This window comes from Fringilla coelebs (assembly GCF_963513975.1).
Source record: "Fringilla coelebs genome assembly, chromosome: 1".
Taxonomy (NCBI): Eukaryota; Metazoa; Chordata; class Aves; order Passeriformes; family Fringillidae; genus Fringilla; species Fringilla coelebs.
This window is the reverse complement of record NC_140028.1, coordinates 14,659,613-14,682,468: the sequence shown is the minus strand read 5'-3', so window position 1 is coordinate 14,682,468 and position 22,856 is coordinate 14,659,613. Positions and strand designations below refer to the sequence as shown.

Here is a 22,856-nt window from a genome sequence, read left to right as displayed (position 1 = left end):
GATAAATAACAAACAAGTCACTGTAAGTCTCTCAGTACCATGGAACAGATAGCATCATTCATGTCAGTTTGGCAACATTTCCCTAAATGCCTCCTCCAACCCCAAGTACACTAGCTTCCCACTCCTACGCTCTCTATTCTTGCTCTTACATTGACCTTCTGCTCACAAAATGGAAAGTGAAGTGAAGAGAAAGTTAAATAAAACAGATTAACAGCGTACAAGGCAGAGGCACAGTGCCCAATGCAAATCACAGAGGAACAAGTTTATTTCTGGTATGACCCTACTCAAATATAATCCCGGCTTTGTCTTTCCTCCCCCTCTAGCTGCGTGTACCCGTTATCAAGGCCACATTTGAGGGGGTATGTTAGATGACATTCTTTAGGACAGAGATCTCTATTTGTTGCTGAAAAGCACTGTACACAGTTTAACAAGTAAAAAAAAGTGTTTTGGAAAAGGGGACAGTCTGTGAGCAGACTGAAAGAAAAAGGGAGAGGAGCATCTTGACCCTTCTTGGGACTTTGGCCAACATTTCATCACAGATGAAAGCCTGAAGTGTGAGCCTTCCTTCATACTTTAAGTAAAGGTATTCACTTTTACATCAGTACTGCTCCTTATTCTGTATGCCCAAAGGCTGAAACATAGGACTAGGGAACCAAATACTCTCTTAAAAAATGAGGAAAGCCTCGCAAAAGCTATTAATGTAGGAAATACATTTTTGCCCTAAGATGGAAAGCAAACACCCTCTCACACACTACGTAGCTCAAAAGCCTAGTTCAGCTTTTATAGTGGCTGCCTCATTGTGTGAGAAACCAGAAGGTAACAAAATTCCTGGAAATATTACAAATAGTCATCTGCCCTTTCTTTTCTCCAGGCTATCTTGAATATCCTCTTATCCCTGGTGTTACAGTGCTCTCCTTAAGAGAAAGACAGAGTTTTTTCTAGAAGGGATTGCACACAGGTAGGTATCTGTCATAGCTCCTTCCAAAAGGAAGGATGCTTGCAACCTGTTCCTCCACCCTTGGGTGGAGGAAACACTGGTTTCAGGGTCCCAGCACCCAGCTGAGCACCAGGTTACCTCAGGATTCAAACCAGCTGGAGTTTCCTCTGGACAAGCCAAAGATAACATTCTGGTGGGATCTATGCTACACCAGTGTCCCCATATATGGCCTCTCCCAGTGCATGGCAGGAGTGATGTGGGAGAAGGTGATGCAGTCATTCAGTCTCATCTTGTTCTGTGTCTTCCGTCCTGAAGTTTTTCCCTTCTGTGCTCTGTTTACCAACGTGATCTGGGCTTGGGGCTGGCACTGTGCAGTTATCTGTAAGCATAAACCCATCATTTGTGGGTTTCAGGCTAAAGCACCCATGGATAATGTCAACTTTTCATTTGCTGCTCTGGGGGCTGTGGGTACCTGACACCCAAAAGGTGAGATAGAGCACTGGGGATTTCCACCCACAGTGGACTGGCAGCTCATCTGTTGTCACTAACAGTTTCCTTGGTGGAAAACTTTTATGGAAAAGTATGTCTACATGTCATATGCAGTCTGCATTACTCTTCCAGCACACAACCAGCCAAATGTATCCTATAACTAATTAGCACACACTTGGATACAATGCCAAAGTCTTTTGTCCCTTGAGTAAGTGAAATGCTGGGCATGAAGAATCAGCGCCGAAAGGCAAAAAAGTTACAAGAGAGATATTCCCATATGTTGGAGAAATTTTCCATGGCTAAAGCAGCTAAATGTCTAACTCAGATAAGAGATAAATTGGAATAAACAGCTGTCAGTGTTAAATAAATATCCTGGATAATGTGCAGGACAGAAATAACTACAGCATCGTCAAACTCCTTTCTTCACTTTATTTAGCTGTTCTTGCATGTAGCTCCCAAGCTTTCCACTGCTCCAGTTAGTGAAGCATTTATTTTTGAGTCAGCTGCATTTCTTAAGACTATAACAACGAAAGGCATTTCCTGAGAAACTGCAAGGATGAGCAGCAAGAAAGAACAACAGCTAACGACATATGGGACCCTTGTAGTTTTTTTTATCTTGCAAGTTCAGATTTTTGGTTTTGATGTTGATAATCGACCTACAACAGATGTCTGCTCAACACACACAATTTTACCTGGACCAAAAGGTGAGGAATTATCAGGTTGCTAATGCTGAGACCAGTACTGATAAAGGCTGATTTTTTATCAATGGAGACTTGGAGGGCTTGTGGCATGGGCTGGGCATGAAAGATGTGAAATATTGCAGTCTGTACAAACATCTAGTAAACTGTAAATGTAATGGGGGGAAATGAAGAAGCAAAGAGATTTAAATTTTCATTTCTTTAGTTTCAGGAACAGTGTCACGTATTTTCATATAAGTTAGAGGTGTCTTTTTGCATCTTTCCTCAGCTACACAAATCTTCTGTTATTTCTTGTGCTCATCACACATTGAAAACAGCTAAGAGATACAAACTGAGGAAGTTGTTTAAAAGTAGGCACCTATTGTGAACTGTTAATGGTCTGCTTTGCATCTACAGATAGGGAGAGATACACAATATTTTAAATTATCAAACTGCCATTATTTTCATATGTTTATTTGTAAATACATCTCTGTTACATTCATCAGACTTGATCCAGCAGCTCTTGTTGAATTAAACAGGACCTTTGCTAGAGATTTCAACAATAAGTAGATCAAATCTGGCATGTACAGGTCTTTTATCTTCAAAACACTTTGCAAATATCTGAAATCAAATTTTCTGCATTAACTTACTTTTTCTGTAAGACAACTAACGTCAGTGGAATTGCCTGAAGGGTATCTTATTAGGTCCATGACATACAAATCTATCTTGCAGTGACAGATCTAAAATATATATTCCACACCACAGCTATTGCAGTTTCAAACTATTGCTTTCCTTTTAGTAATTCATTGTATTTTTCTATAGGCTACAGACTGAGAGGAAAAAAATGCAGCTGATTTAAATTTAAAGCAGAAAAAATATTATCAAGTCAAGAGCACTGCTACAGACTCATTTGTTTTTATGATGGATTATTCAAATGCATGTTGCTTAAAGGACCATTTTTAATCAGGAAATTAATTTCTTTATGATTACAATCCAAGCTTAAACTTTTGCTGCCACAGCATAAATGCAGAGAGATGTAATGATCCCCAAGGGAGCTAGTGGGTATTGGTTTAGTTAGTATCTAAGTAATGGCAGGCTGGAGAAGAAAGTTTGACAGAATTGTGTTTAACAAGTCACAAGGCTAATGAGGGTGTCTCGTGACAACACAGAGTAGCTGGGACTCCAGCTGGCTTCTGTGGTCTACCTTGTATAGGGAGCATTTGAAGGGTAGATATTATTATTCTTTGTAAGTGCAGTACTGAGAAAATCAGGATTTAGTCCTTACCAGTCCTATTCTTCCTGGCTGACATCAAAACACAAGATGAGACCAGCAGTTTATTGGCACAGCTCAATCTACTACTTTAGATCACCATCCCCAAGATCCATGATTGGAAGAAGGAGTATTGAGTATAAATCACTTCCAAATTACTAGCTCATATGCACTGCAGGTCATCAAATACATTTTGGAGACGATGTGATATAATCCTATAGGATTAATTTCAGTTCCTACCTGAGCTGAGCTCATCCAGGACAGTTACAAGTAGCCCTTAATGGCACTGGTTGTTCAAGCTTCCAGTCACCTGGGCAATTAAAGACAAAGCAGGCTAAGTGTATGAACTACCTGTACTAACTGCCTGTTACTTCTCAGCATCCCTTGTAGCCAAGCATGAAAAATGCTTACCTAATATGCCAGAAGAAAGTCTGTCTTGTTGTCAGTTTTCCTTCATCCATCTAATGTCTATGACAGAGCACATGATCTCAAGATTATGACCATAGCCATAGGCAGAACTTTGCTGTTTAAACTCTAACCTTGATAACAGACAAGCCTCTGACTTTCGCTGCTGTAGTTTTTTTTCCTCTGTGCTACATCTCTTGTGTCCCTTTGTTGATTGTTCTCTTAAAAATGAGTTTTGACTCATCCTGAACAAGTTTTACCCCCTCTCCTCCACCTGCTCAGCATCTCAGCTATGGTAAAACATGGTGGTGGCTCCCAGAAGACAGAGGTGCTGATCTCACACACTACTTTGACCAGCTGTTTTTAGCACCACAGGTTAGATTCCTGTTGTGGAAACTTCCTTCTTCCATGAGAACATGGAAGTGTCTCATGGGCCAAAGCAATCAGAAATGCAAAGAATTAAAAGGGATTCAATAGCTGTAAGACTTCCTACTCTGTCCCACCTCTCCTATCCCAGTGCAAGGTGTAAATTGTCCTACAGGCCAGATCCAATCTGTGTGCTCCAAGTGGAATAGACCCTGGTCCATCAGCAGAGATAGATGCAGCTGTTTCCATCACACAGTGCAGTGGAGAGGAGAACACTGAGGGAGAAGTGGGGTGGTTTGGAGAATTCAGAATTTATAACTCTTTGTTGCCTGTACTATTGAAGGCTGCATGACTCAATCCTCTAGGCATTTTTTACCACAGTTGCTACAGGAGCAAACTCTCAACCTCTTCGCATGCTCACCCTGAAAATCACCTGTTCAGGCAGGGTTGTGAAGATAGGCCACTTACACAACCCACATGTAACTTGTCCAAGTTACTTTGTTCACGCCATATTCTTCCCCTTCAAAAACATCTCTTTGTTATGCTCACACCTGAGATGTCACAAGAGAGGTATGACATGAGCAGTGGGATGAAAAAAAAGAAAGGGTAATTGCAGGCTGATTACCAGAAAAGTCTTCAAATCGCCTGCGACAGCCCCACCAACTCCCAGAAAGCATGAGGCAAAAGCAGAGGCCATTGTGTACAACAGTAAGAGCTAGAAGGTTCTCTGGAAGACTGCAGATTCCCAGGAAGAGAAGGAATGCAGTGGATGTGCTGTCAGGTTTGCAGTTGTGCTGCAAGGACAGCAGCGTGTCCCAGCTCCGGTGCGCGGTGCAGCGAACCCCGCGGGTTCCAGCCCCACCTCTGGGGGCTCACATGGTGCCCACCAGGTGCTCCTGTCCCCCCCAGCTGCTGGTTCCCCTCACTGGGGTAAGCAAATGAAACCTGAAGCCTGTTTGCCAAGAATTATGCAAAGAAATTTGCCAAATGGGCGCTCCAGAAAAGTGGAAAAATAAAAAGAGAGGCAAAAGTTGGCACTCTTCTCCATTTCCTTTTCTAGGCAACACTCAGCTCTCTTCTCAAAAAGAGGGGATTATTTTCAATAAAAAGAGCCCACTGCAATGGCTGTCTTGTACTGCCTTCCTGAAAAAAGATTTGAGGTACACAGCCAGCTGGCTTATATGGCAGTAAAGAACAGAAATGTGTGAGGCATTTTCTAGGATTCTTATTGAAATACCCTGGGAACACTCCTGCCCTTCTTATCCACTGCTCCCCCACCAAAAACAGAACAAAACAAATATTAAAAAAAAAAAAAAAAAAAAAAAAGAAAAAAAAAAAAGTAGAGATTTTCAGGGTCCATAACTAGTGATTTTTGATGTTTGACCCAAGGTGTTAGGAAAACTTGGTCCTAGCCGGGCTGTTGCGGCACAGAAAGTGAAAACTTACATCTTACATCAGCTAACCCTGATTCACAGCAGGGTAACTGGGGCAATAAGGACCATGCTTTGTACTTCATTGACTTCTTGAGTCCAAAGAGAAACAAGAAATGCAGCATAAATGAAACAATGAATTTTCTAGGGCAGCAGGTTATTGGCCTAGCAAAAGTAGTCATGGCCCTATTGCTTGCTTTCCACCCCTCCAAGCCTGGAAGCAAAGCAGGCTGGCTGCTGCTGCTGCTGCTGCTGCTGCTGCTGCTGCTGAGAAAGGGTCTGGGACTGTGGGGAGGCGCAGCTAACACAGTGGGAGCAAAGGCACCAGCTGCTGTGGCCCTGGCAGCATCAGGAGGATCAGGCTCTGCTCCCCTGGACTCTGTCTTTGAGGGGTGCCCCAGCTCTGTCCTCTCTTCCAGCCTGTTCTCCCCTGGAGACTGCAAGCTCTGATCTGCAAAGGAAGTTTTAGGTGGGCTGTTGACATAGATGAGACAGGAGTTGACCTGCTGTGAGTAAATCAATAAGCAACAACATGAGGGTAGAAACAAGCAGAGGATGACCCCAAACTCTGACTTCTGAACTCCCATTAAATATGTGAGCAGGGGCTGGCACTGCAGAAGCTGTTTTCACATGGATTCATGGGCTCTCAGCACTTCAGAAGACTGGCTCTATGCTATCTGTCCCAGATCCCAGTTCATTTTCTTTGAAATCCAAACAAAAGAACTTTGAAAGTCTTGAATCAGATCCAGGTTGAGAAACTGGAATAAGATTAAATTTGAAGAGGCCCGGGAGTTTCCCATAGCAGTTTAGATGTAAAATCTTTCTTTATCATTATTTCTGACAAATGATGCTTATAAACTCTGTGACATTGGCTGGTACCTCAAAATAGCATTTACTGTGGTCACCAGTATAGCTGCCCATCTCTCAGCTTTAATTGTGCTTACGCAGTTCCACTCCTGGAAAATCTCAAACTCTTTCAGAAACCAGATATGCTGCTATCCACGCTGCCTTCCAAAAATATAAAATGTCTTACCACATCCTATAGCTGTTCAAATCTATAACTAAATTTCCCTCTCAGTGCCTCATTTTTGATCTGAAGAGTTCTTTAATTTCAACACATAATTCTATTTTTCATGGCTTCTAGAGTTCCTCATTTTAGCACACAGTAAATTGCTGGAAATTATCAGCCTGAGCTACAAAGCTCAGGGGACTTAAATACATAAATTCAAGAGATAGAGGGTCCGTATTTCTCACCAAAGGCAGTCTGATTCCTCACTGAAGCCACCATAATTGATAGGTCTGAGATATGTCAGAATGGCAGCACAAAAGGCTGGGAAAATCAAATCATGCAGACCAAGTAAAAGGAGAATCAAGAATTGATTGAAATTATTTCTGTGTTATTAAAGAAATAATGTATATTCCATTCATGCACAAAGGTCCACACTTTCAAATAATACAAGTCAGCAGAGGTTCACTGAGCCTACTGAAGGATTGGCTTTGCCTCGTGCAATGCAATATGAGAGGAGGGTATTCCTAATGAAGTCCAATTTATAAGCAGAAAAGCAATCAGATAATTCATTTTTTTTCTTTAAGATTCTTTTTATTTTACAAGGGAAAGACTTATATTGTCTATATTGAACCTGGGTGAAGAAAGATAATCTGTGTAAGAATGGTGCATATGTAAGAGCCCTGCATGCTGCAGGACACCTGGGAAGGTGACCATGGGTGCAGTTTCACACTACAGCTGAACATACTACTCAACTCTCAGGTTTTCTGACAAAAAGGGAGGCCAAACTTTTTCTTCCACTCTAACCATGTGGTCCCCACTTCGCCTTGTGCTGGCTCAGCTATTTCACAGACTCACAGAATATTCTGAGTTGGAAGGGACCCACAAGGATCACTGAATCCAACTCTTACACGAATGCCCATCTAGGGACTGAACCCACCCTCCCAGCATTGCCAGCACGGGGCTCTGGCCAAACCAGGCTCTTCACTGAGCTGCTTCAGCTCACTCATTAAAAATGTGTGTCTGCCTTATTGATATTCCTCTGTTTAGGGATAGGAATTTCTTCAAAATGGGGTGAAAAGAGTGCTCAGCATCAGGCAGAGGAAAGGGAGGCATGCAGGACAGTGCTGGGAACTGAGGGGAGGAGGAAGGACAGGGAAGGGAACATCACGTCAGAGAGGCAGCTGATGTCAAGAAATGCTGTCCTCACTAGCCAAATGCAGCATGAAAGCAGGCATGCACACTGTTATGGGAAATTTGCTAAGGATCTAAAAGACACTGAAAGTGAAATCAGAGGAAATTTTGAGACTTTCCATTGACGTAACTGTGACGCGCTCATACATTGGAAATACAAACAGGGCTGTGTTTGCTTATTTCTTAGAGTCTGTGACTCCCTCTAGTGACAAACCCCTTCGGCAGATATCGTGCGTGCCCAAGTGCTGCAAAGGTTCTTCCTGCTCAGGGTCACTCAGTGCCTACACAGCTAATCCTGTGAGGTTCTTCCAGGAGGGCAGGCTTTCAGCTGCTCCTGTAGGGTTCTCAAGGCTTCATCTCCTTGTCCTTTTAGTTTGGATAAGGAGAGGCAGAAATCACCTGTACTCTTCACGTTCAGTCTCTGGGGTGGGGAGGGTCCGTCTGCCACCCACAAAGTTCACCTGGAGGTGGGACTAAGAGTATGAAACAAGGAGCTCAGCAGAACTGTGTCACACCTGTAACAAAGCCTTTGTGGTAGGGCATTGGCTGTGCCCAGGAATGAGAAATGCATCTAAGGCAAGCAGTGCAAAGCTGCTTGCCTTGCTTGAGAATACCATCATGTGGTATTCTCATCAAGATTAAAAGAAAGATTCTCATCCTTCCCCCCTCATGTTAAATTACTCATTAGGCCCAGGGCTTTTCAAAGCGTCTTTGGCTGGCAGGGAAATTTTTTCTATTTAGAGTAGCTGGTGCAGGAGGACAACTGTGCTGTAGCCCAGCATAAGTGATGCTTCTATCATTTGAAAGGGTGGGCATGTCCTGGATCCTGGAGGGAGACATACCTGCAAAAGAGAGGATGAGAGAGCATTAACATTTCTGTAGTATTTAGCTGACCTGGGGCCTTGGCACACCAGCACAGCTGACAAAGTGGTGCCAGGGAGTCTCTCAGCACAGCTCCAAATGTGCTGGGAGGTACTCATGCATCAGCCCAGTTCAGAGTCTCCTCTCAGCCTGCAGACATGCTCTCAGCCTGATGCAGATAAACACGGGCTCTGAAACCCCCAGGAATTACCCCAGGTTCTCCAAGAGCCATGGTCAGCCCTTGACTACAAGACTTGGAGAGTCACTAAATATCTGTGAACAAGATCTATGAACTTGAATACGTCCTAAGTTCATGAATACAAAGGAGATACATTCCCTACAAAAGATTCATCAGGGAAATCTAAGTCACTTAAAGGTAGATAAATTCTTACTAATTAAATTTTTACCAAAGGTAACCTCTCAACATTTAGTTATTTAGTGGTTTTTTGTCAAACTCCAAAAAAGACAGAGAGCCTTTCAACTGCCTAAAAATCCTGCTGGGAATTGGACCTTCAGCATTTTCCTGAACTTGTTTACAGAAGGTCTGTGGTTCCCTCTCAATTACAATTAAAATTTTCTAATGGCTGCAAAATTCACTTATTTCTTATGGCTTCTGCTCTTCTGCCGTGCACAGTCCCAAGCTGGAAGAGTCTAGTAATTTACTGCTTCGGGTGTTTCTTTTAGCAACCTGGTATTTCATATCTGTGACACACAAGAAACCAATCAACTTGAGGCAATACTAACAAGGCTGAGAAATAGTCTTACTTCAGGTAATCACTCCAAGTGCTTCTTCACCCATTTCACTGGCATTTCAAATGCCAGTGCAGTATAATATCTGACATCTCTGTGACTACAGTTTTAAAGTGACAATCTGCTAATTAGGTTAAAATTTAACCTGACACTGCCCCAGGTGCAAAGCAGCACCAAGGAGAGGTTAGCCTTTAGGTATAGATAACAAGGATATGAGGTCAGGGATCAGAAAATTTGTGTTGCACCGAGCACAGTACTACAGAACTCAAAAACCCAGTCCAGAGCACTAGGAGGACAGATTTTTTTTTTTCCTGGAAGATTAAAAAAAAAAAAAAAAAAAAAAAAAAAGGTGGCTAATGCAGTGGGATGGCTTGTCCTCATGAAGTCTCAGAGGAAAGGGAGGGATACTTATGGTAAACCAGAAATAAAGCCAACTCAACCCCGGCCCAAAACAGTCAGCCAACCTCTCAGTCTCCCCTACCTGGTTGCAAATCATAGCAAGACCACAAGAGGGAAGCACAACCCAAGAGTTCACCTTTCGTGCCAAAATTTGAGATCACAGCACACAGCAGCTCAACGAGGACACAGCACGTACCGGATCAGCGGGTACTGGGCTTAATCTAGTCTTAAACTAACAATAAAATGGCATCACTAACTGATACTGCTTGTTTCTACCCTTGTTTTGTAATGGCCTACATATTCTCAGGTGACAGATGGGGGGAAAAGCAGGATTACCCTCTCTTATAGACGGACAAATTATTGTTCTTCCCATTTTCCTGGATATGAAAAGTAAGACAGAGTGTGGCAGGCTTCTTTACATCAAGATGAAACAGGTGATGGAACTTATTTCCCTCTCCCTTAGGCTTTTAGAAGTCTTAAGCAAAAATTTGTATCCCATAAGGTGTTAATAAAAGTTAAGGCACATCCTGACCTCTGGAAATCCTCAGAACAAACTTTGCCACACCTTTCACTCCTCTCACCTGTCAGCTCTCAGGCTGATGGTCCATACAGGACAAAGTATCTTCAACTTCAGCAGCCCTAGGTGTGAAAAACTTGTTCCAAAGTCCATCAGGAAAAGTCACTGGATCTTTCAGTGGCTCAAAATGTTGAAACTGAGACAGGAATAAAACATCTTTAGAAAGTAATTACAGCTTCTCCACTTGTATAATGACTTTCTTTCTTGGGTTCTATTTTTAGGATCAACTGTTTCACAAATGGGAAAGAGGGAAAGGAAAGGAAAGGGAAAGGAAAGGGAAAGGAAAGGGAAAGGAAAAGGAAAGGAAAAGGAAAGGGAAAGGATCTTCCACAGAGATCTTCCTTCTGCAGCAAACAACAGTACTTCCATAGCCTTTAACTCTACAGAGAAGCCTGCAGAGAATGGAACTGGCTGGTGTGAGAAGGTTGAGGAGGATTGCCAGGAAGACAAGCCCTGGTTTGGAAGGTCAGCAGGAATATGGTTTGTTTTCCACAGGCCAAGGAACCTCTCTCAGCAGCTTCTATACCAGACACAGAATTACAGCATATTTTACACAAAGGAGGAGTTCATTGCACAGGGAAAGGCTGGACATGAGAAGCCTCTCCCTTCTCCCTTCCTTGTCACAGAACACAGTCCATTGGTGAAATATTGCCATGTTGCATTTCTAGCCAAGATTCATCCAGCCTTTCCAGTCTTTGGATCATGCACTGCCTCCTTTCAATTACCAGAAATGTTTCCCCCTGTATGGGTTTGCAGATGATTAGGAGATCAGCTCTTAACCTGCTCCGAAACTGTCCTTTCACAAGCTCTTTATCAGCATCTGGGAACTTTTCTGAATTTCTGAGCTACTGAAAAGTGACTTTTGCACTGTCACAGGGGTTTCACAAATGGATTTGGAAGGAACAATTTCCTCTTGTTAGCATTGAAGTCAACAGCAAAATTAAACCATGCATTCTGTAGTTCTGCTAGTCTGTGATGGTCAGTAGGATCATAAAATCATAGAATGGTCTGGGTTGGAAGGAACCTTAAAGATCATCTAGTTCCAATCCCCCTGCCATGAACAGAGACACCTTCCCACTGGACCTGCTTGCTCAGAGCCCCATTCTGCCTTGCCTTGAACACTTCCAGGGATGGAACATCTGCAACCTCTCTGGGCTCACCATCCTCACAGTATGGAATTTCTTTCTCATATTTAACCTAAATCTACTCTCCTTCAGTTTAACTCATCCCCCCTTGTCCTGTCCCTACATGTCCTTGTAAAAAGTCTCTCTCCATCTTTCTTGTATGCTCCTTGCAGGTACTGGAAGGCTGCAATTTGGTCACCCCAAAGCCTTTTTTTTTTTCCCAGGCTGAACAACACCAAATCTCTCAGCCTTTCCTCACAGGAGAGGTATTCCATCCCTCTGATAATCTTGGTGGCCTCCTCTGGACTTGCTCCAACAGGTCCATGTCCTTTTTCTGTCAAGGACCCCAGAGGTGCATGCAGCACTGCAGGTGGGGTCTCACCAGAGCAGAGTGAAGGGGCAGAATCACCTCCTCGACCTGCTGCCCACTCTGCTTTTGATGGAGTCCAGAACAGGTTTGACTTTCTGGCCTGTGAGTGCACATTGCTGGCCCATGTCCAGCCTCCCATCCACCAGCACCCCCAAGTCCTTCTTGGCAGGACTGGAACCCAGTAAAAGCAGGCATCCTTTCATCAGCTCCCAGCTCAGACCCACACCTTCAGCTGAATATTTAAGGAGCTTGGCTTTTAGAAATATACACTAGCTTCTGCAGTATTTTTAAGACCTAATGAAAAAAGAGATGTTTACAATTCATATTGCTGACTGCTTTTAGACTTTTCCTACTTCCTACCTGTGGAAGCTGGTGTTAAAAAAAAAAAGAGCCTGAGGGAGCCAGCACACAGTACATTGTTTCCTCCTTGTCCATCCCTTCAGCAACTGCTTCCTCCCTGCAATGTGAACTGCAGTTCAGCCCTTTATCTTCCTCAGCTTGGCCCACTGACCTTCCCCCGGGAGGGCATCCTGACCAACAGGGTGAGTCTGCCCTTCACAAGAGTCCCAGCATGGAAGGGTTTTTTCAGCATAAAGGGACAGGCTCAGCTCAGTCCATGTAACTGGAATGGAAAGGTGCCAAACAGCTAAAACTAAATTTTCTGTGTGCAATTAATGTGCAGCACTTCTCATCTGCTATCACTGTACAGAACAGCCCATTACATGCTACCTCTGACTACAGAAGTAGAAGGCAAATCAAAAATGAGTAGGCAGTATTTTTCAGAAAAAAAAGTGACCAATGTAATGACCAGTCTGAAAGCAACCATGGGAAGGTATTTTCTCCCCAGCTCATTAAAAAAATAATTGAGCTATTTGCCACAGGATATTTATTATAAGGGCCAAAGGTATAAATGGGTTGAAAGGGCACAATTGGTGGAGGGAAGAATCACCAGTGGCTATTCATGGAGGGGGGATGTGTCACATTCACATTTTCTGAAAAATCCCTTTGCCCAGGATTTTTCTCCTGGGAAGCTGAGAGGCCTCAGAGAAAAAGGAAAACAAATTCTTATCTCATTTGCTTCTCCTGTGTTGTGCTCATATGTGGAATATGTTTGGAGATTGTTTACCACAGGTGATTTTTCACTGGATTTCTGTGTGTTTTCATTCATTGGCTAATCAGCACCAAACTGTGTCAGGACTCTGGAGGGAGTCACGAGTTTTCATTATTATCTTTTTAGCCTTCTGTAATTATCTTTTCTGTATTCTTTAGTATAGTTTAGCATAGCATTCTTTAATATAATATAGTATCATAAAATAATAAATTAGCCTTCTGAGAACATGGAGTTAGATTCATCCTTCCTCCCTGGCACGAGTGTCCCAGCAAATACAATAGGGATGCAGTGCTTGGCTCAGGTGAGCACTGAAACCATTGCTGTGAGAGGCTGGAAGTGGCTGCCTGGGTCACAGCCACCCCCAGTACACCTCAGTTCCCTGCACACTTTCTGCTGGGACTGCAGGCACCACCCTTGGTGAGATGGGTTATTGGTCCTGTCACATACTGCTGTTCTGTCCTCACCTCTCTGGATGACACCCAGACACGCTTCCCTCCCTTGGCTCTCCATATACTGAACAACAGCCCTCTCCCCTTCTGGGCAGCAGGCACAGACACAGCTGGCTGCCACTACCATGTGAGATCCTGGCTGAGCCAAGAGGCTGTGGCACTGCTTCCCACTGCACAGCAGGGCTCATTGCCAGCAAGGGCAGGGAACAATGGGAGAGGCTCTGGAAGGCTGCCCTGTTCAGTGATGGCCCTTGCTGCAGGCGAGTTGTGGGTCTCCTCCCCACTTCTGCTGGGGGGAGAAAAAAGAAAATCTTCCTCTTATGATCTGGCTCCAAACTAAGGAGATGACAAAATCATCTTTAGTCTTTCTTTCCTTCCTTTCTTCCTGCCTTTCTGCCTTCCATGCAAAGCAACCTTGTATGCTCCTTGTGGAAGGAAATAACATTTCTTTCTGACTAACTGCTGCCTTGTACCTTTACCCTATATGCTGCACAGTGAGAGACTGTCTTCCAACAGTGAAAGTGCCTGTACAGAACTATACAGGAGCCTGTGTAATAGGGTCTCAATCTCATTTAGAGAAATCTCTGCACTACCATAATAAATGCAATGATTTTGCCTCTTACAGATACTCTGTGTATGACCTTTCAAAATAAAGCACTGGAGTAATTGCAAAACAAGTTTCTTGTATCAACATACAAATGCCATCTGTCAAAAAATGAAGGCAAGAATTGTGTCATTAAGTGCCAAGGTCTATGTCAAGATCTATTTCAACATATTTACATTCCTCTCATACCAAACACATCTGCATACCCTGAACAGAGTCACTAGGAATGGAATCACTAGGAACAATTAATAAACACCTGTTGCCTCCCTTGGCAGTTTGCCCCTGTGTGCTTGTTTCCCAATACCATAAGATTGGTTTATTTATCTGCTTTATAGCTAATAATGCTTAAAGTGTGGGAGTAGGAATTGCTGCTGTATAATTGTCATGTTGTAACAGCCTCTCTGAAAGGGAAAGCTTTTAGCTTTTCCTAATGATGGTCAGATTCCTCATCTCTTTTCTGAAAATTTATCCCATGCTTGCTCTGCCTTCAATGTGAAATAAAAAGAAATCAGTAGGGAAAAAAAAACCCATGAACCTTTCTTTCTGAATATGTTTAGTTGTATTTACTGCACTGAGAGAAATGTACCGTGATGATTTATTTTCTGTTTTTTTGGAAGGGGATGAAGGTGAAAAGGGAGACAGAGGAGAAGTAGGCAAACAAGGAAAGGTTGGACCAAAAGGACCAAAAGGTATTTATGATGGTTTGTTGGCTATTGCTGACATTTGAATATCCTTATACACAACTGTACTGCTGCATCTGATTGGTGTTTAATGCTTTTCATTTCTGTTTCACCAGTGGATTTCACAATCCTGTCAAACATTAATTGGTAAACATAACAATACTTAGTTCAACAATACTTGGTTCAATTCCTATTGATACTTAAGACAAATATATATGCCTGTCATGAGTGTGATTGAGAAAACCTAGATCATATACATAATCAGAAAGATTACTCTTAGTGAAATTAGCCTTCAGTTGAAACTCAATTTTGAGCATTACTGCCTAGCAATATGTCAGGATGCTCAATAAACTTTGGTTTCAATTGTCTGTATTCTGCAGGCAAAGCAAACAAAGCCATACATATGCAAATAAAAAGTTCCTCTGATCAAACAGCATCCAAGATGAGAACAAGGACTTGCAGATGTTTCAGGACTTGGCTCAATTAAATATGTTCCACATCCACAGTGTGACCTGGGCATATCATTTGGAGGCACCAGATGTGACCATGTCAGCCTTGTTTGCTCTACTCTAATTTGAAAGCTTAATTTATCTTTAGAGTTTAATGGCAATGCATATCCAAGATCTTCCTTCTTTGACTGTGGCTTAAGACTAATCAGGAAAGTTTTTACTTTTATAGAAACTTTAAAATCACTCTGTTATTATTGTTATAATAACAAACTTCTTTCATTTTTAAATGCATTCTTACTATTTCGCTTCTTACCTTCAAATGAACATCAGGTAAGATACAAGGAATTCAGGGAATCAACCATTTAAAAAGCATCTTATTGATGTTAAAGCCCTTCTGCAAATTGAGATTCCCTAGATTGGCCTGTCATCATTAGACAGCTATCTGAGAACTTACACTATTTATTAATCAATTAAAAAGGACATCTGTTATTTTGGTGCTCTGAAGACTGGGAAAACACATACAGCAAAATTAGTAGCTCCCTACTTGCAGACCTGCTTTGAGAAGGACTCCCAGCAAAGCCACAAGGACTTAAGAAAATGTTTTGCCTGGGGTGGAGAAATATAAAAGGTGTCAGCCTAGTTTGACTGTGAAGTAAATCACTAGCATTTTTAGTTTCTATTTTCTCTAGGACAATAAGATGCTTAAAGAGGCAATTTTATTAAGGTTCTATGCCATGTCCTACTGTCCTACCCTACAGGAGCAGAGATCTGGCTGTACTCTTCCAAATATCCTCAGGGCTGTGCTCACTTCACTTTGCCACACAGGCAGACTGGCCGCACTCAGGGAAAACAGCAGCAGTAGAGACCTAAACAGTGCCTCAGGAAAGAAATTGGACCAACCATCCATACTCATTTCCTCTTCATTTCTTCTTTTAGGAAACAAAGGACCCATGGGTGATATTGGTGACCAGGGAATGCTTGGTAAAATTGGTCCAATTGGTGGAAAGGGTAAGCTCTGGTCTGGGCATTTTCTTGGGTTTTTCTCTCAAGGTAAATACATGTGCTTTATGAGAGCTCCAGATACGGAGCAATATTAGGAAATGGTACAACCAATGCTCTCCAAATAAAGTTATGCATAAAGATTGGTGATGAGAGAGCGAACTGAGATACCCTAGTTTTATTTCTTCATGCAATATATCCAACTAATTTGGCTAAAATAATTTCTTTTATGAGTTAAGACATCAGTCCTCTTTGATAGATCTAGTTGAAGGTGTTTTTGATCATTGTGGGGGGGGGTGGACTAGATGACCTTTAAAGGTTACTTCCACCCCAAACTATTCTATGATCCTGTGGTAAAAAGAGTATGGGAGAAATTCAGTTCCTGTGAAGTAAATCCTCTGAACACTCTAAGAGTCAAATGTGTGCCTTTGATTTGGATGCTGGAGGCCTAAGTCAATGTCCTGCTGCTGCTGAGGATGCCACATTTGTCACCTGCACTGCTGTGGGTCACGTGAGCAAGCAATGTACAGGACATCCCTGTCCTGGTAAGGAATGAACTCAGGAATTTTCAGAAGGTGCTCACATAAGCAGGGATGGCAACTACTTCCAAATCTGTCTGGACAATCATTCCATGAAATTGTGCTCTACTTGTCTCGAGAAAAAGCTCGGGCATTCCTTTCTGATATTCCTAAAGAGCTACTTAAGAAGGAATATTACTTCAGCCACAAGGAGGTCTGCCTTGAAAGCTGATCAGGGATATTACCAGGAGAACTCTGGGGTCTCAAACCAGCAAATCAACTTGGATATACTGTTGAGTGGGTGGAACAGTCTCTCTGGAGAGCTTCTCAAAGCACTGTTTTTAATAAACCTTTTATGGCCTCCAGTCAGTCTCAGTATCAGGCAAGAAGAAAATATTTTGACCTGAGGGATTAATTTTCAGAAGCACCTAGAAAACTGAAAACTCAGAGAGTTATCTCCTAAGATGTCTTCAATCCTTGAAGGAGACAAAAATGAAGAATCTCACAAGTTGCTTTTCTTTATCTGAAAGTAAGCCAATGTTCTGAGCCTTTAAATCAAGTTCTTTTTAAATCTGAATGCACAATTCATTGTCACCTTACAGTTTTTTCTCATTTTCTTTATTTGTAGAAGCAAAGGTCACTGTTTAAATCTATGACTAAACATTGGAGTTCTTAATGAAGCAAGCCTGAAATTCCAGTTTGCAAGTGTGCAGTGGGTGTGCCGCTAATTAAAATGACAGCCAACATCTAAAATTCTTTAAAAAACCACTACTGTATAAATAAAAAGTACATAAAAACATGACCATCAATAAGGCAGAGCAAGTATTAGTATGTTTTGACCTCTGAAAAGAGCTGACATGACTTTCAGATAAAATTATATAGTTATATAGTAGCAAAGCATTTGGAGAACTATTTCTATCATTCTTATCATTTACAAAAGAGAGTTGGAGAGTTTGCAGCTAGATGCAAATAAATCACATTTCCATAAACTGAACTGAAATGCTGCTCCTTAAAGACCTCCCTCCATGCAGGTGCCAACTGCTGCCCACCCACACAATCTCTTGCACGCATGAATTCAGGGGCTTAGAGCACATCTGCTGCCTCATCTCACCATGGAACTGCTGAACCTGGGGAAGGGCTCTGCCCTGCAGCCCCTGAGGGAACCCAGACCTCACCTTTTCAAGATTTCTTAAGCGCTTTCAGCCTCTCAGGATCATTTTGCAGTTTATATTGAAAGTAAGTGGTACCAGGAGCCAGCAGCACACAAGATGCCTGTGTTATCAGTGAGTTAGATATTAAAGGGTTCCCATTTCCATGCACCAGAATTAATCATGGTCTGTTTAACTTGGCATGTCTTCCAGTACAGCCCATCAGAGCTTCCTATCAAAAGCACACTGTTAATATATTATTAAAAGGGTTTTTGAATATGCTTTCCTGACACATGCACTGTCTGAGATCTGAGAATATATTTTCCTCTTTATTCAGGTGACAAAGGAGCCAAAGGCTTACCAGGGGTTTCAGGAAAAAAAGGAAAAGCAGGTATGCTATGCATCCTTCTGTGCAGAATGGTCAAATCTGCTGGATCTTTGATTTCAGGGTTGGTTTGTATGGAATTCCATGAAATTTTGAGGCCCAAGGAAAATACACTGAAATGCCCAAGGAGAATAGATGAAATGTAAGGAGGAGACTGAATATGTTTTGTTGAAGAAAATAAAGGATAGTGTAGTGACATGACTGATTCCTATGACTATACCAGCATACACAAAATATGAAGTCACCCAAATTCATGGAAAATATTAGGTATCATAAAAACTAACACACAGGCCAGCAGTATGCATTTAAACTGGATACTAAAAGAAAGTTTCTTAGTATCAAAGGAATTAAGCCACTTAACAGTTTTCTAATAGGAGCACGGGGATGAAAAAGTAAGTGATATTAGATAGAAATATAATCTGTTGTCAAATTAATGCAATGCATTTGCTTACAGGAGGAGAATTTGACTCTGATGAACTAGAAACCTAGTAACCTAGAATTGTTAGCCCCCTTGAATATTTATTTTTAAGAGATTGCATATAAAATGACCATTTGGTGCTTAATGGGAAACCATCAGCAACTTATTTTCTTTCTGAGAAAAACCAAAAGAACAAACAAAACCAACAAAAAGAACAAACAAACCCTCTAGCAAGCCAAATTCCAGTTAAAAAAAAAAAGAAAAGGATTAACTGAGACTTCAAGGCTTGAAAGGTATTGATTATTTGGATTGGTATTAACTCACTTAAGCCAGTTAGCAAGGGAATGTACAGTGTACAGAGCCAAAACATCAAACATCAACAGAAGTATAGCCAGTGGGGTGAGACTGGCCCTCCATAAGTGGAGCCCAGGTCTTCAGAAGCTTTGGAAGTGGGCTGCAGGTGACTCTCCATGCAAACACACACCCCCAAACGCTTCTAAATAGGTAAATCCTCTGTCCTTTGTATTGCATCAGGCACAGTCTGTGACTGTGGAAGATACCGCAGATTTGTCGGACAGCTGAATATCAATGTTGCTCGTCTTAACACATCCATCAAGTTTGTGAAGAATGGTAAGGATCCTTATGTATTTGAGGGGATTTATTGGCCTCTAATAACAGATATCATTGCTATTCTTCAACCACTGTTGATCTATGGAAGTGTCCACAGACGACCCAGAGAGAGGGTCCTCTGTTTAAGGCACTCTGAAAACCTAAGAGACAGTCTTACATCTATAAGGATAAAAGGACCAGATGACTAAAGCAAAAAACACAGAATTTATCAACAGCACAAGAGAATTCATCATGAAAAGCGCAAGGAATGATTTGCTAACCACCTCTGCACTGTCATTATGCTCAGGTTTGGTGGCCAGTCAGGCAATGTAAGGCAGAAGTTTGTGCCAGTCTGCTCCAGAGAGGCAGGAAGAGCAATAAGAACCTCTTGATCTTTCTGCTGCCCAGGAAGGCTGCAGACTCAGTACTCCTAGTGCTCCCCTCAGTGACACACAATTTTCCAGTAACAAGGGACCAGCACTCGAGGCTATGGGTTATCAGAAGGCACATTTGCAGGCAGTGCTGTTGGGTGTGCAGTGCAAAGTGCCCCACTAAAAGAAAGGGAGTTTCCTAGCATAAAAGTGATTTTGAGACAGCTCTACCACTGCTTCCAGGACTAGGGTTGTATCAGTAAATTAACTGAATTTGAGACCGTTCTTTGCCACTGTGGCCATCCAGCACAGAACAACACCCATCTATTTTAAAAATACTACAAAACTGAATTATGTATTATCAAAGAATGTCCCTCCACTAAATTCTAAGCTGTGCCTGGGGTAACCCCTGAATTATTTGGGAGAGTGTTAATTTTCCAAGGCCAAACTCTACTCAGGACCACTCCAGCAATCCATTAGCAGAGACAAACAATTTCCAGCAACCCAGGCATGCTCCTTGGCAGTACTTATTTCACTAGGCTATAAACTCACTGGTTGAGAGTCTGCCTTTTAAACTGCTCAGCAACCACAATTTTCTTCCAAGTCAATGCCACAGTGCTACAGCAGCTCTGAATATCAGGCCATATCTAAAATGTCTTCTCTTAGCAGTCACATTCATTTGCCTCTACATGGAAAGGGCCTGAAAAGCTATTTATACCACTGTGCTTCTACCCCTAGGCACTCTTTCACAATCTATATTCAAGAACACACAAAGCAATAGGGTGATCCAGAATTAGACATTGCCATGTGACAATTTAGCATGCCTTAAGTTGATTAGTACTAGACATCCAGGAAATAAAACTGAAGTGTCACAGGAGACATGCCAATAAGGACTGAGTAGTTCTTGTCCTAATGTGTGCTAAGAGCTTGACAATCCCATTAGTCACATCAATCTCTGATCATGTCCTCATCATTCATCATAAATACAGTGGTGGGATACTTTTCCTCCTTGCCTTTTATTAATTCTAATGAAAAAATCATCTTATTTGTCATATTGGAATAGAATAACCTTCAGCATCTGTTGACATGCTATTAAGCAATTTTTCTTCTTCCAAGTTATAGCAGGTATCAGGGAGACAGATGAGAAATTCTATTACATTGTGAAAGAAGAGAAGAATTACAGAGAAGCCTTGATCCACTGCAGGGACAGAGGAGGATCACTGGCCATGCCTAAAGATGAGGCAACCAATGCCTTGATTGCTGACTACATCTCCAACAGCGGCCTGTTCCGAGCCTACATTGGGCTGAATGACATGGAAAGAGAAGGACAGTTTGTGTATGCAGACAACAGCCCACTGCAGAACTACAGTAACTGGAAGCAAGGGGAGCCTCATGACCCAGCTGGTCACGAGGACTGTGTGGAAATGCTCAGCACAGGAGAGTGGAACGACTCTGAGTGCCAAGTCACCATCTACTTCGTCTGTGAATTCCTCAAGAAGAGGAAATAAAAGTGCCAGAGAATGTGCCTGGCACCTGCTGTAGATACAATAACCCATCCTCATTCATTTGCAATAGGAAGAGTAAAGCAGGGATAGGAAACCAGGGACAGGGTTCAACCCAGCCTTCACATCACTGGGCTAAGCAAGAGTAACTACTGTTCAGTCATCAGTGACTGTAAAGTCAGCACAGATCTGCAGGGGGCATCCAGCCAGTTGTGAATTTTCATTTCATTTCTACATGCATTTTAGGGTTGGCATTTCTATGTGTAATTTAGGGGTAAATTTAGAGGATGCAGAAGTGAATATAATTTCACTAGTTCCAGAAATAGTAAGATCATTGGTATATGAAGTACTGATGTGGTTTGTGAAGTCCACAGATGGAAAGAGCATGACCTTCATTAATCTCTGACTTGCGTAGGGAGTCCCAGTAACTTCACTTATGACACACAAAGTAAAAGTTTTAAGTATCCCTTGAAAAAAATCCTTCTTTTTTTAGAATCATAATTTGAGGTGGACGGTATCTCTGGAGGTCATTTGGTTAAATCTTGCATGCAAAGCAGGACCAACTTCAAACTTAGAAGTTATAACACTCTCCTTAATTTAGCTGTGCAATTATATTGCCTGATAGGCATTTATCCGGCCTTCTGTTAAGCCTTGGACACAGTCCCCTACAATAACATTCTCTTTCAATTGGAGAAATGGATTCAATGGGTGGACTGTAAGGTGGATAAACAATTGGTTAGATGGCTGCATCCAGAGGGTGTTTGTCAATGGCTCAGGGTCTCAATGGACATCAGCAACAATAGATGTCCCTCAGGGATCTGTAGTGGGACCAGCACTATTTAATATCTTCATTAATGACACAGAAAAGGCATGAAGTGCACCCTCAGCACATTTGCAGATGGCACCAAGCTGGGTGGTGCAGTTGACACACCTGAAGGATGGGATGCCATTCAGAGGGATCTGGATGACAAGAGGGAAGTGGTCCATGGGAACATTATGAGGTTTAACAAGACCAAGTGCAATGTGCTGCACTTGAGTTGGGGCAAGGCCTGGAATCTGTCCAGGGGAGGGATGAACAGATCAAGAGCAGCCCTGCCCAGCAGGACATGGGAGTGCTGGTGGATGGGAGGCTGGAAATGAGCTGGCAATGTGCACTGCCAGGCCAGAAAGCCAAACGGGTCCTGGGCTGCATCCAAAGCCCTGTGATTCTGCCCCTCTACTTTGCTCTGGAGAGGCCCCACCTGCAGTGCTGCATCCACCTCTGGGGTCCCCAGCACAGAAAGGCTATGGACCTGTTGGAGCAAATCTAGAGGAGGCCACCAAGATGATTAGCAGGATGGAATACCTCTCCTGTGAGGAAAGGCTGAGAGATTTGGTGTTGTTCAGCCTGGGAAAACAAAGGCTTTGGGGTGACCAAATTGCAGCCTTCCATCCAGTACCTGCAAGGAGCATACAAGAAAGATGGAGAGAGACTTTTTACAAGGACATGTAGGGACAGGAGAAGGGAGGATGAGTTAAACTGAAGGAGAGTAGATTTCGGTTAAAATATGAGAAAGAAATTCCACACTGTGAGGATGGTGAGCCCAGAGAAACTGGGAATGGCCCTGGAAGGCCAGGATGGATGGAGCACTGAGCAACCTGGTCTAGTGGAAAGAGGCCCTGCCCACAGTATGGGGGTTTGAACTAGATGATCTTTAAGGTTCCTTGCAACCCAAACCATTCTATGATTCTACACAGAAGAGATCTTGCTTATGTCTG

At 42.5% G+C, this 22,856-nt stretch overlaps 1 protein-coding gene across 1 annotated transcript; it reads left to right on the top strand.

The window, feature by feature from the left end:
• The first annotated feature begins 1,936 nt into the window (after window positions 1-1,936).
• Window positions 1,937-21,255, top strand: COLEC10 (collectin subfamily member 10). Its single transcript, XM_084226833.1, has 6 exons — window positions 1,937-2,130; window positions 14,637-14,708; window positions 16,085-16,156; window positions 18,151-18,204; window positions 19,151-19,246; window positions 20,713-21,255. The coding sequence occupies exons 1-6, from the start codon at window positions 1,983-1,985 to the stop codon at window positions 21,102-21,104; spliced, it is 834 nt and encodes a 277-aa protein (XP_084082959.1). The 5' UTR covers window positions 1,937-1,982; the 3' UTR covers window positions 21,105-21,255.
• Window positions 21,256-22,856: the final 1,601 nt, after the last annotated feature.